This window comes from Toxoplasma gondii, chromosome VIIb (genome assembly GCF_000006565.2).
Source record: "Toxoplasma gondii ME49 chromosome VIIb, whole genome shotgun sequence".
Taxonomy (NCBI): Eukaryota; Apicomplexa; class Conoidasida; order Eucoccidiorida; family Sarcocystidae; genus Toxoplasma; species Toxoplasma gondii.
The window spans coordinates 3,161,151-3,174,941 of record NC_031475.1 but is presented as its reverse complement, the minus strand read 5'-3'; the positions used below and the strand labels follow the sequence as shown (position 1 = coordinate 3,174,941).

Sequence of the window (13,791 nt, the reverse complement as noted above, 5' to 3'; positions counted from 1 at the left end):
CTGCTGTGCAAAGACACACGGCAGAGCCGTCGACAAGAGACCCATCGAAACACTATGTACCTGAAACAGGTGAAGCAGAGCATTCATGACTACCACCATACGGAGCCTGCTCTCCTCTGAATATGGAGTTGGAAAGGGGAGAAAAAACTGTGCCACGTTCGCCACTAAGAAACTCAAAGGTTCGTGACACAGTATACGGCAGCCGTCTGCCAGGCACGGTGAAAGGGTGCCCGCCGCATGTATGGCTTTGGTGGTGGCGTGTATTCCACAATATGCTCTGGAGAGAACTGTTGTGCCACTTAGGTGGCTGTACCTCGGCGGCACAATGACCGAAGGCGAAGCAATGTTATCGAGTACTTGTCACAGGTTGGTCGGTGCGCCCAATTCCCAGTGTGCATCCATGTATCTGTGCAACCACCAAACTAGCACCCTGGTGGCGTGTAAGCGATTTGTCGGCAAGATAGGATCACCTAAGGTTTAACCCTTCGTTGTCTCTGCAAACTCGTGAAACACCGGGGGTGACGCGACAAGCGATGAAGGCCAAGTGCTGTCGTAGCGTGAGTTGAGGTACGTCAGTGCGCATGCCGAGTACCACGTGATTAGACGTTTCGTGGTGGCACGTGCTACAGGCATGCTGTTACGCTTATGTTGTCCTACAGAATTTAGGTCTGGCCTTCGGTGGGCGCAGTACTCGTACACAACAGTCTGTTTGCATGCAGCGCACGGCCGACCGACGGGGACCTTTCGTCGCCCTCTCAGGTTGCAGACACGTCAGGACACACACCAATGAGTTATTTTACCTCTGTTGAAACAAATCCTGTAAAACCATTTTCAGCTAAGAAGTATGGTCTCGATCGCTCAGAGCTTCGGGTGATCGCTTTCAGGTCAACAAGGCCAAGGTACTTGGGCACCTATGGCTTTGACCACGAGCGGCGCCCGTTGCGCAGTTGCATCACTTGAAGAGACCACAGAGACAAACCAAATGCGGGTCTAGTCATGAAAATGAAACAGGAAAGAGCGTGTCACCGCGGAGCGTCACGGCGACCATGTGAGAAACTATTGGCTGAGCACGCTGGAGTGTAAAGTCAACGTAGCACTGACGCTAAGACAGGAGGGAGAGAAGGACCCAAGCAACGTCACTGACAGCAACCCGCCCGAAAACTAGTAGACAATTCCAATTTGCAAGCTACGGATCGTGAAAAGAAGCGTCTTTCGTCAGCTGGACTCACTATTCTACCCTGAGTTTCAGTGTGAAGAAGTAACTCCAGCCTTGTTAACGAAGCAACCAAGATGTCGATGATAAAGAAGAAACCATCTGCTCAGGTGGATTTGCCCTCCGATACTTAAAAGCAGAAGTCGGGAGTGGGTGTTTGTTTCGATGACATCGATGAATATAAGCAGAGGACAACGTGTGTCTTGCCAAAACAAGAAGAGGTAAGGATGAGATTGGTTACCGAGTAAGGCTGGAGACGCCACCACTGTTCCCATCCTCGTGGGTAATGAATGAGCGTTCTTATCTGATTATCGTTAATTAGAGGGTTTCTTCTCTTGTTACCTTTTTTCCTGCACACACAACGCAAGCTGATCTTTGTTGACAGTGAACGGTTAGTGCCATCCACAAACAGTGGCCGCTGGGTAATCGGCCACACTCGAACAACAGCCAAGAACGGAATTGTGTACGAAGGTAGTCTACGGGCAGGCTTGCCCACCGTCCGCTGAAGACTAGCGCTGTCAAAAGGTACACTGGCTTCTGGAACTAAACAGAAGGTGCCTACCGCTGCATTTTTTGCGTCAGCGTCAAATATTCTGTAGCGACAGCAGAGTTGTGTTCGTAAGTACGCCTGCACAATTTGGCAGTTGGAGATTGTGACCCGTGCGGAGACAGGCCCACAAACTTAATTTCAACATCGTTCGATTTTGTAAACGATGAAGAGAAGACCTGTCCACGTGGGTGGCTTATTTCACCCCCTAGGCCGTGCTCTATTTCTTTGCGGGTCCCATTAACGGTCTCGTCGGCACTGCACAATCCACAGAAGCGTCTCTTACTACTGCTACACCTATGCACACGTGCGACAGCAATCTGCTTGAAGTCGCTGTAACTCCTCTTGAACGCGTGGTCACGCTAGAGTGCTCCACCGGCTCAACACTCTCTCCAGATGGCTGCCAGGCTTTCGCGTACGTCTACGGGTGTTGCACCGGTCGGAACACGAACTTGGCTGAGTTGGTAAGAGATGGCAAAGCAACCAGGGGGGGCAACGTACTGACAATCACGGAACAACCCAATGAACAGAGACATTTTGTTATCAGTGCGTAAAAAACTGAAAAGGGAAATGCCTCAAACACCGCAAGACAGTACCTCGAACTCGACTTCGAGGGCACGGACGCGGTTTTTTTCAATTGCCCTTCCAACTGCAATCTCGAACCCAGAGAAGCAAACAAGGTGTTCGTTGGAGGAGCAAAAGAATGTGGTGATCAACCAGTTCCAAGAACCGACGTTGAACGAACAAGACGAACGAACGGTCCGTATTCACTCGAAGCGAAGGCAGAACTAATGACGGAGGAATTGCTTTGCTACAAGTGCGAGACAGCCGTTAATGAGTCAGACGACGAATGCACGATCAAAGTCAGACAAGTAGTTACAACGACAGCAGCAACTGAACCGTCCACATACGGTGAGTTTCGAAATTCAAATGCTGCCGGAGCAGCGACGTTGAACTGTATCAGTGGACTGATGTGCGTAGCCGCCGTGTGTCTTGGAACCATTCTGATGAGCAAATACTGACAGCTGTACAAGGGTATCCTGGAGGCCGAAATGCCCTTGAGACCTCGAAGGAAGCAAGTCAACCGTGTACCTCCTCAAAAAAGCTCCCCCATCTTCATGTGGTACTCCGAGACAAACTGTGCACCACTCTCGCAAATGCTTAGTCCAACACACAATGGAGAAAAACCGCGACGTCGACGCGCGGCAGAGCAGAATGCCCGTCCCACGTCGAAATCTGAAACACTCCGCATTTCCATCCAACCGCCAAGTTGGATGCCGCGATCAGTAGAACAGACGAATTATTTACCGGGAGAGCTCACATAATGCGTCTTTCTCCATCGACAGAAATAAATAGGAGCGGTTTACTCCCATGTACATCCCTGCAATCACAAGAAGGTTACTTCTGTGTAGCAAGCAAATCGTGCCGGTTGATACCAGCTTCATTGCTTGACATCGGACATTGCCCATCTCCCTTTCGAATGTCAGCACGGCTCAGAGAGAAGGACGATGCTAACTATCAGGATCCGCATCGCAAAACACAAAAAAGTTGCTGGTATTTGTGAAGCTCAAATTCCGCGTCCATGTCTCTTATTAACACTGCAGTAGATGCCCTACGGTCGAAACAAAACATTTTCGCTTTTCCATGTCGCCAAGTACGCAGGCACGGCTCCATAGTTGATAAGAGACTCAGCCACGCACGAGTTCCGCACCAACACGGCTTACAATGTATGACACGTGCTTGTACGTGCTCCTTGTGCTTCCAGTTGCCGCTTGTCCACGGAGCTGTTTGATTTGTGAGTCTCATACCTTCGTCCTTGTCCTTTCCAGTTGCTTACTTAACAATGCCCATACAACAAAGACTCCAGCCGTTACTGCGGACACGGTGAATGTGAGAAGAAGTGTCAGGCTTCACCCGAAGATCTCCACTAGGATGAACAGCAGGCAGTCAACCAACCATTTTGACCGGAGAATTCTATCGATCGATTGAACTCAGACGATAAGAGAAACACTCGACTAGTTTTAAGATATCTACGTGTGTGTATCCATTATTTCTAGCTGTTTTCAAAAGTCATGTGGGGTGATGGTGTACAGCAGTCATAAAGAACTTGGGTGGCTGTTTCTCATAACTGAAGTCATATTCAGCATCCTGGGTATCGTGATATTTCTGTTTCTTCGATTTGAGTTGAACGGTTCTGGATCCTCCACAAACTGATCTGCGTAGATTATTCCAACACACCCAAGCAGCAACGTGCTGCAGCAGCCATGCACACCATCTTACTACGGCGGGACAGAACGTGTTTCTACAGAAGATAAAGCCTGCGCGAACATCAGAAAGTTGAGAAAACGACGGCAGCACGTATTTCTCGAGCTCGCTTGTACATTCCGCCTTCATTACAGCACTACTGACCCTCCACGACAGGCCGATGCAAGACAGTGGCCGAGACGCCCAGTTTGCATATCGTTGCCCGCGTTCCTGTCTCGTCTGTCTCTGTTTCTTTAAGTGGCATGAAGTCACATCAAACGAGATGCTGAAAGTTTTATCAGTTGTTGACATCCAGGAAACGCGACTGCCGGTGGAGGAGCGGGGCGCGGGAGGCCGGTTGCAGAGGTGGCGTTTCGCGACCGACCGAAAAGTAGCTGTCCTAAAATACGGCGCGCTGAACCCTACTGGCTGGATGGGGAAAAGACGGCCGTATCGCGAGGTGACAGGCGTGCTTCTAGATGGCTGTCTGCGCTCGCATGTCTTTCACTTACCGAACTGTTTGCATGTTGCTCTATTTAGGCTCCTGTTGCTTTCTGGTCGTTCGCAGTTTCCACCGTGTCTTTCCTTGAAAGTCTGTACATACATCGTGTTGCCTGTGATACCCCGGCGTCAACTCAAGGCCGCGTGCTGTTTCAGAAGACATTTTTGTCGAAAACTCTTCCATTTTTCAGAGCAGAACGGTCCAAAATGGCGTCCCTCGTCCAACCGGCTCGTTTCTTGGATGGTAAGGTGGATGATTCACAAAGACACAGTCCGGAAGGACTTTTCAGCACACCGCACTGAAGCTCCGATTATCACTCCGGTTCCTGTATGGCACGTAACTGCTACGCCCACTACCTTTCACCAATCAGGGTCATATTTCCTGAAGTTTCCGATGTGTTCTGCCGCCATCTTCACGTTTCGTAGCGTTTGCCGGACCCGGCAGTCCGTTCGTCGACACACTACGTGCACGATACCGACCGCACCGGGGACGCGGAGTCGCCCAGGAAATGTGTGTCGGGGGCTTCGGGACAGCCACAGAGAAATTGGAAATAAAACATGATAGCAATGAGTGATAGAGTCAGACGTTTCCTTCTCCACGCCTACTGAATCAACTGGCAGTAGCTGGTGCGCCTGCATCATATGAACATCGAAATATTGTGTGCGTGTGCGTGTACGCGCTCGGCTTGTCACAAGGATCTTCTTATTCGAGTAGAACAAGCTCAAGTGACCATTGTTTCCCCTCGCTTTTTCAACTAATCTCTCTGTCGCTTGTTTTCTTGTCTTCCTTTGTGCAACTGCTTCGCTCGAGCACCGGAATCGTTGCTTCGAAGCACGATGATGTGCCGTGTCGCTCCTGTGTTGCCTCTGCGTGCCAGCCGCGGTCATGGGGCTCTTCGCCATGGTGCTTTCTGCTCTGATGCTGTACATGTTCGGCGAATTCTGGAACCTGTCTCAAGATCCGCGGTTCAGTCAGTGGAAAATTGGTTTTTTCATGCAAAAACTCTTCCCCTTCAAGGTAAGCCAGTTTTTCGTGCTCCTCCCGTCTTGCAGGGCGTCCTCTCTGTGAGGCATATCGATTTTTAGAGCTTGTAAACATTCATTCCCAGTAGATGAAAAGTTCATCGTGCTAGCACATGGCAGGTGTCAGAATCCTCTCTTCTGCTTTGGATGTCTCTGGCAGAGCCTCTGTTTTTTTCTTCACGTAATACCCACTGTTTGAGCCTTCCCAACGTTTTTTATCGTCGATTTTGCGTTTTCTACAGAGAACGTTCCGCAGGATTTTACGCTGATGTGGAACAGCGGGGGGATTTCAGCAGGGAAAAGAGAGTTTCTTGTGAACATCAGAACGCTGGTCTTTTCTTTCCTTGGAAACATGACCGGATCCTGTCTCTGCAGTGGCGTTCCTGTGTTTGGGTTTTCGCATCTTTCGTAGAGAAATTTCGACTTCAACCTTACCCACATCCTCCTCTTCACCGTCTGCGTCCTCTTGCTTAGCTTCCGGTGAGTCATCTCCGTACATCCCGACGTTTTTTCTGCCTTTCTTTGTTGTCTCTTTCCTCTCTCTCGTTTTTGCCTGTGTTAAGTCACGGATTCACCCTCTACCTTCTCAGGTTGTAGATTTATTTTTTCTTGTATGTCGCTTCTCGTAGTCTTCAAGGCTGTCCTCCACCCCTCTGCCTCACTGTCCTCATGTACTGCTTTTAGCCTCCGTCCTCCTGCCCTGATTCCTTTCCTCGGTTGCCACCGTGCGTGCTTGCCTTCCGTTTGACGCACATACGCCGCCTCTCCTCGGTGTGGTTCACTTCCTCAGTCTCCTGTGTAGACCTGATGGTTTGCCATTTGTCAGATGTGGTAGTTTCCCTGTTCCTTCTCTGTTAGAGTTTCTTCGTTCGGATGTCTGCGTGACATTGCACATCCTGTGGTTTTCCCCGTTCGCCGGCCTTCAGTCTCTCGTCGCCTTCCTTCTCTGCCGGGAGCCTCTGTCGTTCTCTTCGATTTCCTTTCGTGTCTCCACTTCGGTCCGTCTTCATTTGCTTTTTCGCGTGTTTTGCCTGTCAGTCCGGACTACGAACTCCTGCCTCCTGAGCAACAAGCTCAGTACCGCGGCCACGGCTGCTGCTCGCTGAATGCCGGCTCTTCAGAGGAGCCTCAGCAGCAGGCCGAGGGCAGCCATTACGCGAAGGAAGGAAAGAAGAAGCACTGAAGATGAAAAACGAGGGTATTTTTTGGAACTGGCGTAGGTTTGCACAGGCAGGCAAGAGCAGACCAAGAGAGGAACAAACAGGACAGGACCAGGAATCTCGAGTTGTGTGAACTGGTGATGGTATTCGACGAGTTGCCTCGAGTTACACCCAGATCGACTGCCGACGCACGTAGAAGAGGGGAAAGCAGAGGGGAGGTGCGGGTGTGATCACATATCCTTTCACCCAAGTAGATGGTGGTGTTTTCTCGATATGTCTGCCCGGAAAGTCTTTAAACGTTAGGATATGCAGAGACGCGCGGGTTCATTCTCCGTGCGCAGCGCCATTCCATTTTCTACGCTGTAGAGAATCTCGCGTTCGATTGTTTTGTTCCGAATGTCCTCGTCTCGATCTGTGCGACTTTGGCTTTTTCCTGGTCCCGTTCTGTTGTTCATGCTCCCTTTCCTGCCTTGTTGAGGACTGTAGAGTCACTACCGCAATCGCGGAGAGCAGGCGAAGGAGAGGAGCTCCAAGAAGAAATGCTTTTCTCTCGAAGCCGCGAGATAAAACGACTCCGCAGGTGCTGGTATGGCCAGTGCCATCGTACTAGGAGTATCATCACTGGGCAAATTGAGTGACGATGAGAAAGCAAGTAGCAAGAGCCACACAATTATCAGTGGTACACAGTTTGAGTGCACGCACTGATCGTTTAAAGCGGGATGCCGGAGTGGCGGTGTCCACCTTTGTCTGGACAGCTTTACGGAAAGAAAGGCTTGGACGACGAAGCAAGAACAGAGGTGCGGTCGGTTGCAATGAGGGATTATGCCAGTCGAGCAGAGACAAAAGAACAGACTTCCGAATGAGGGCGAGGATGGAGACACCGGAAGACATGTACGCGCCAGAAAACGAGAAAGAAAAAGGTCTCCGAGAGAACGCCCCACCACGATGCACGAAACCATAGTGGCGCCATTCCATACACTCTAGGTTCCCCGATTTCCGTGACGGCACCGTCTACGTGTCGGCTGTTCTTTCAGGAGCTCACTGACTGCAACAACCGAAAGCACTCAAGAGGGCCGGGCCGTGCCAGTGAAGTGTGGACTTACTAGAGTTAAGGGATATGACAACCGCATAGCAGAAGTGCAGAGAAGCTCGTGGACGCGAGTGTGATATCCTTTGTTTTCCGAAGGAAAGCCATCACTTGAGAGTTTGGGAAGCTTCACTTTTGCAACGCGTTACGCGACGATTTCGCCCTTGCTGAGTGACGAATCACGAAAGACGCACTTCTTGCCGGTAACCGACGACGATTCGCTTTGTGGCTAAAGGCTGTGTCTGTTACTAAGCCACTCGGACTTTTCCTAGTTTTTCCGCTCCTTCCTCCTGACACCCACAAACTGCACACGTGGAAGCAAAAATAGTAACGGCACACTTCCTGAGCTGCTAACCACCGATCCACCGAAAGTGGATTTTGGGGTCGCGACGCGACTCATAAATGTAGGAAACTGTGTCTTTCGATTTATAACCGATCTGCGTATGGGCGTGAATTACTAGAAGCGAAGCGACTCACTGTTGTTGCTTTCCGGGTTCGGAAGCCCCGTCACTTGTGGGTTGTCGATTTCGACTGCTGCTCTTCGCTCATCGTTCAAGAGAAATGGGGTGTGGTTTGATTCACCTGACCCGAGGACTGTATAACTGGAGTTACAGTTATTTAACTGCCGCTTGGATGTCTGGTCGCAAGTGGCGTCCGCGGAAGAGACAAGTCCCCGCCAACTTTGTATGTCTTCGTAAACGGCCCTCCAATGAACGCAGTCGAAAAACGTGGTCAATGCAATCATGTGTTGCCGATTCCTCGGGTGTCTCGTCTCCTGCGCACCGGCTCTGGGAGTGGTGCCGCCAACCTGTCGACTCTCCGATACCTGACTTCGCTTCTCAAACTGACCGCAGCCAAGTTTAGCTTGGAATTTCGCGTGGAGTTTTCTATGTCGGTAGCTCGTGTCTGGGGAAGACCCTGGAGCGCAAGTTTTGCGGCTACGCAGCGTCTCCCACACAATACTGATCCTCAGCAACTGGTATCCGTGGCGCTAGCAAACAAATGATCCGCCATTCCCAGTTCGACAAAGTGAATCGAGACTCAAACAGGCGAATTGTAGCGAGGCGAAACTCAGTATTTTGACACTCGCCCTGACTAGAAGACCGACCGGTGCAAGGACACGGACCACACAGTTGGAAGGCAGACACCGAACCCGCCCAAGTCTACTTACCCTCATGCCTCGCTTCCTTTCACAGTCAAAACTGGGCACAAACCGACACAACGTGAAATGACACTCTTCTTGTACAGAAATATCCATTTGCGCTTCGCCTGCACAACACGTTTTCAACCGCTTTTGCAGGATTTAGACTGTGGCGTCATTTTTGGCAGTCCGAGGGAAAAAGGGCACCATCGAGTTTCTCCAGCTACTCTTTGTTGAGCTGCTCGAGACAAACCCCCCGAAGAAAACTGCACTATTCGTTAAGGAAGGACACATGCACCTCCAGAAAGACTTCGTCTTCAAATTGCAGAGCAAAGACCGTTTACCGGCGACGGCATCTGCTGCCCTCTGTTCCGCCCAGTCTTCTTCCGCACGCCTTGGTTTTTCAGATTCTTCAAAAGGAATTCCACCTTCCCTTACTGTTCGTCCCCTGTCTGCGCCCTTGCCGTGTGTTTGTCTTGCCCTTCTCCACTTTCTTTTTGTTCACATTCTGCGCCTGCCACCTTGGAATGTCGCTCCGGCCCAGCCACGCGGCGCCTTCGGTTCCGAAGCATGCGCTCCGCTCTCCTTTTGACTTCCTCCAAAGTAGGCATGTCCGCTGTCTCGCCTTGAGCGCCCCCGAACTCATCTTCGTCTTCCTCGTCTGTCGAGAAGTCCTCGTCGTCCGAGGTAACGACCGACTCACCGTCCCCGGCGCCGCCGCCACAGCACACGGTGCTAATGAGGAGGATGACAGTGAGAACGAGAATGAGGGCGAAAGCGAGGAGACCCAAGACGATGCGAATGAAGTCCGGCCAGGACCGGGAGGCGTCGCGCTTCAGGGACTTGAGCCACTTGCGCAACTGTCTCCACCGCTGCAGAACGAAGCGGACAACCGGCGCCTGCCCTTCGCCTTCGACAGAGCCTTCCACTTGGGGCTCCAGTTCGCCGGCCTCAAGAAGTTGCAGGCCGCGGAAGAGCGAGTCGAGAGTCAAGCGCTCTTTGTCGCGGTACACCCTGTGGACGGGTTCGTCGCCTTTCCCAGCGCTCTGCTTCCGATTGCTCCCAGCAAGTGGCGGAAAGGCGAGGACTGCCGGCAAGTCGCCAGGTGCATACACCCCGTATTCTTCGAGAGAGTCAGAGAACATGAGGCCGTCGACGATGCCAAGCGTAAACGAAGTCAACCCTGCTGACGAAGCCTGAGCAAATTCGCCTCGCGGAAAAGGCGACACCGACTGCCTCTCCGCAGTGTACATGCAGCTGGCCACCTTGGTCAGCTTCCAGATCTTCTCGACCAACAGAAGCGTCTCCATTTCGTTTGCGTCGTCGGGCTTCCAGGCGCCGGGTCCGAGGGTGTCTCGCGGATCCGCTGAAGGGTCGATGAGAAGCACGTCGTCGCTGCTGAGAATTAAATCTTCGCGGGCGACGATCGAACGAAGCACAGCAGCGTCGTCCCATGCCTCGTCTCGCTCTGCACGCGCGTCCTCGTCCTTTTCGCCAGTCTCAGCCGCCTCTGCTTCGCGGAACGAAGGCAGCAACTCTTCTCGCCACTTGCCTCGCTTGAGGCGGATCAGCGTCTTCAGCAGCACAGCCGTCAGAGCTACCGTATTCAGCTCACTCATCCAGTCGAGCGCGCGCAAGTCGAGGGCAAGCAGGACAAGCGTTCGATCCTTTGAGCTCCTCAAATTCAAGAAGTTTTCCTGGGACACGAGCGGCAACACAGGCGCGCTTCGAGCACGCAAAAACTTCTCCAGCGGCGAGGAGGTCGTGTCGGCGCTCGCGCCGAACGGGCCGGTAAACAGAGGCGCCACCATCAAGCTCAGGTCGTCGAGGATGGGCAGTGAAGACAAGCAGAACCCCCCGCGCCTCTTCTTCCCTCCCTCCTCCACCCCACACCTTCCCCTTCCGCTTCGCCCCTCGCGTTTCTCCCTTTGGCAAGTCGCCTCTTCGCGCTGGCGCCGAAGCACCCGCGTGCGCACTTGGTCAGCCCACACTTCGCTGAGAACGACCTGGAGCGCTTGCAGCCTTCTCCGCGTCGTTCGCTGGGTCTCCTCTTCGTCGGCGCTCGCTCCGCCGCCTTCCTCTTCCCGCGCGGAACCCCAGAACGGGGCTGGAAGGTGCAGCTCCGGCTGTACCGCCGCCACGGTGAGAGCCGGGCGGAGCTCTGAAAGAAGTCTCCGGGAAACCGCTGGGGTGTCTCGGTGCTCGATCGACTCTGCGTTGCGAGTCGCGAGAAACTGAAACAAGTGAGGGAGTTGCAGGACGTCTAGGAACTGCGTGCAGAGCTGCGCGTCGAGGGTGACGAGGAAGTGTCGCACGGCGTTTTCGCGCTTCGCGACTCCAGCGAAGAGCTCCACGGCTGCATGCACCTGTTCGAGGGGCGCCGAAAGAGCCCCGTTTTCCCGAGTGGCTAGGCAAAGGAGAAAGGAGACATCCGTCACGTGGAAGTCCGCGGAAGCAGGTCGGAGGAGGACTCGCAGCTCTTCGGCGCCCGAGACGATCCGGACGGACTCGCCTTCGAGACGCCGAGAAAGCCAAGAGAAAAAGCCGTTTCCTTCCCTCTCTTGGGGAGAAAGAGAAGCAACGAGTGAAGCGTGGTCCGCCGTCGCCTTGAGAAGGAAGTCGACGATGGCGGCGCTCGTTCGCGGCCGACCCGCGGGATACGCCGAGACGCGGGCCGCGGGGAATTTCGGCTGGTCCTCTCTCGAGGCGCGAGCGAGGGCGGCACCTCCGAGATCTGCGAGAGAGCGAAGAAGAAGAAGAGTGGGGTATCGATCGACTTGGAAGGCGCTCTGGCAAATGGTCTCGGCCTCCCGCGAAGCGAAACAGTCGAAGCGCCCAAAAAGAACGTCCGGATACACGTCTCGACTCCTGGAGTCTTCGAGTTGGAGGCGTCTCTCCTCCTCACCGAGTCTACGCTTGAGCGCAGCAACCGCCTGCCGAGCTTTGACTGCCTCGGCCTCTGCCTTCTGGACGTCTTCTTCGAGCGTCTGCTGCTTCAGAGACAGAAGGCGCGTCTCCGCCGCAGCAGCACTCGCCTCTGCCTCGGCCACCGCCCGCGCCGCCTCAGATCGAAAGGCCGCGAGCGCTCTGTGGCGACTCGCTCTCAGCGCGTGAATCTGGTGTACGTACACCTCAGCTGCGTCGTGGAACGGGCCGTGGAGCGCGCGACAGTGGCCGCACCAGGGTGCCACGAAGGCGACGAAGAGCAACGGCCTGCGTTTCACATGGCTGCCTTCGTTCTCAATTTCCAGGAGGGTCTGCAGATCGTTCGGACTCAAATCCAAGACGGGACTTGCCTCCTCATCGCCAGCTGAAAGCGGCGAAGCGACGGCGAAGGAGGGGGCAGACGAGGCGCGTTGTGTGAATGAGTTGCACGGGCGTACATACACCGGAGGAGGTGGGAGGTAGAGACAGCAGAGAGAGGCGAGAGCGAGAAGAAGGCGCGGAAAGGAACGAGGAAGAGGAGAAGAGCGCCACATGGTGCCTGTGTCGCGACTTCATGTGCAAAGGAATCGAAAATACAATTCGGAATCAGACGCGTCGGGGGGCAGAGGACTTGAGAAGCCGCTAAACGAGAAGAGACAGTTCGCCGAAATGCATGGACGAGACGAAACAACGGGTGGAAGGCGTGGACGGAAGGCAGCGTATGCGGGGAGGAGCATCGACGTGAGGGATCTTATCTGACCTCTTATGGAAGCGAGAGGAAAAGACGGTCTCCTCGACAGCAGGGAGACAGATGAAAACGCAGAATGCGAAGACAACAGGACAGAGATGAGGAGAGAAACCGGAGGACCGCAGATCAAAACGAGCGAAGGAAGGGCGTCCACCGAAGAGAAAGAAAGAAGACAGGGAGGGGAGAAGGAGCGGAAAGAACGAGAAGAAGGGCAGAGGGAATAACGAAAACGCGGAGACAGAGAAAAAGACAGAGAAGAAGAGAGAAAAGAAGGCAGAAGAAAGAAGAAAAGACAAGAGAAAATCGACTGTGTGTCGTGGAGAACGCGATTTTGCGAGCTCGGTCTTGATGTGGCTGAGCGCGAGTGAGGAGGCCTACTTGCCCCGCTCACTACGAGGACTGTTGTTTTTCATCTCGCCCTCGAAAAAGCGAGGGAAAAGTGAAAGAGAAACGTAAGAAAGAAGGAAGAACACCGCCTCTCTCTCCACAAAATGTTTCAGAACTTTGCAGTGCACACTGCATGCAAGCACGCAGCCTGCCCGAGAGACGCCGGGGCGACAAGACACGAACGTCCGCCAACAACTGTGAAAAATGTAGACCCCGTATTGGTTTGACGACTGAGGAAGAACGTTTTTTTTTTGTTTTTCTTTCACACTCAGCTTCCAACTTCGATTGTGGAAGGAAAGGAAACACACTTTGTGGACGTTTTCCCTCTCAGCTTCTTCATCGGCCGTGCACCCAGCACCGGCCCGAAGAGGGAGAAAAAGGGAGAAAAAAGGGACGTCTTGCCCAGATCTTCTGTCTGTTTTTCTCTGTCTCCTGGCCATGTCTTCTTCCACTTTGCCGCGCTTCTGTTCTTTCTCCCTCTCATGCATGTCCTCGATTTTTCTCTTCTCTGGTGCCCTTCTCAACATCTTCGTCCTCTCCGTTCCTTCCGTGGTGTGCGGGCTTCTGACCTGACGTTCCGCTTCTTTCGTGCGTTCTCTTTAGTTTTTCTCGCTTTTCTCTCCCTTCTCCCTACGTGGGACTCACTCGAAGAAAGAGACTCGTTGGGAGAGTTAAGCATGCATCCAGAGTCGAGAAGTCGGAAAAGAGAGTAACACTGATTCCTTCCCTTAGCAGTAGCGAGTGAGCAATAGGAAACTGACAGACATACAAAGGGATCAGAGGTCTGTCGGCATCTCCAGGGGATTTAATGGACT

At 53.2% G+C, this 13,791-nt stretch overlaps 2 protein-coding genes across 2 annotated transcripts; one reads left to right on the top strand and one right to left on the bottom strand.

The window, feature by feature from the left end:
• Positions 1-4,501: 4,501 nt before the first annotated feature.
• On the top strand, positions 4,502-7,204 carry TGME49_258820 (hypothetical protein). The gene is made up of 4 exons (XM_002365055.1): positions 4,502-4,749; positions 5,384-5,523; positions 5,941-6,008; positions 6,567-7,204. Exons 1-4 carry the CDS (start codon positions 4,713-4,715, stop codon positions 6,709-6,711), a joined length of 390 nt encoding a protein of 129 aa, XP_002365096.1. The 5' UTR covers positions 4,502-4,712; the 3' UTR covers positions 6,712-7,204.
• Positions 7,205-9,016: 1,812 nt separating this feature from the next.
• TGME49_258826 (hypothetical protein) lies at positions 9,017-12,395 on the bottom strand (the record flags this gene model as incomplete). The annotated part of the gene is made up of 1 exon (XM_018781193.1): positions 9,017-12,395. One exon carries the CDS (start codon positions 12,393-12,395, stop codon positions 9,351-9,353), a length of 3,045 nt encoding a protein of 1,014 aa, XP_018637028.1. The 3' UTR covers positions 9,017-9,350.
• Positions 12,396-13,791: the final 1,396 nt, after the last annotated feature.

Bases quoted from the DNA above. Each gene is read 5' to 3' on its own strand.
- TGME49_258820 (XM_002365055.1), top strand. From the start codon at position 4,713: ATGGCGTCCCTCGTCCAACCGGCTCGTTTCTTGGATG. The intron at 5,524-5,940 runs GTAAGCCAGTTT...CATCTTTCGTAG, and splicing joins AAAAACTCTTCCCCTTCAAG to AGAAATTTCGACTTCAACCT. The intron at 6,009-6,566 runs GTGAGTCATCTC...TTTGCCTGTCAG, and splicing joins GTCCTCTTGCTTAGCTTCCG to TCCGGACTACGAACTCCTGC.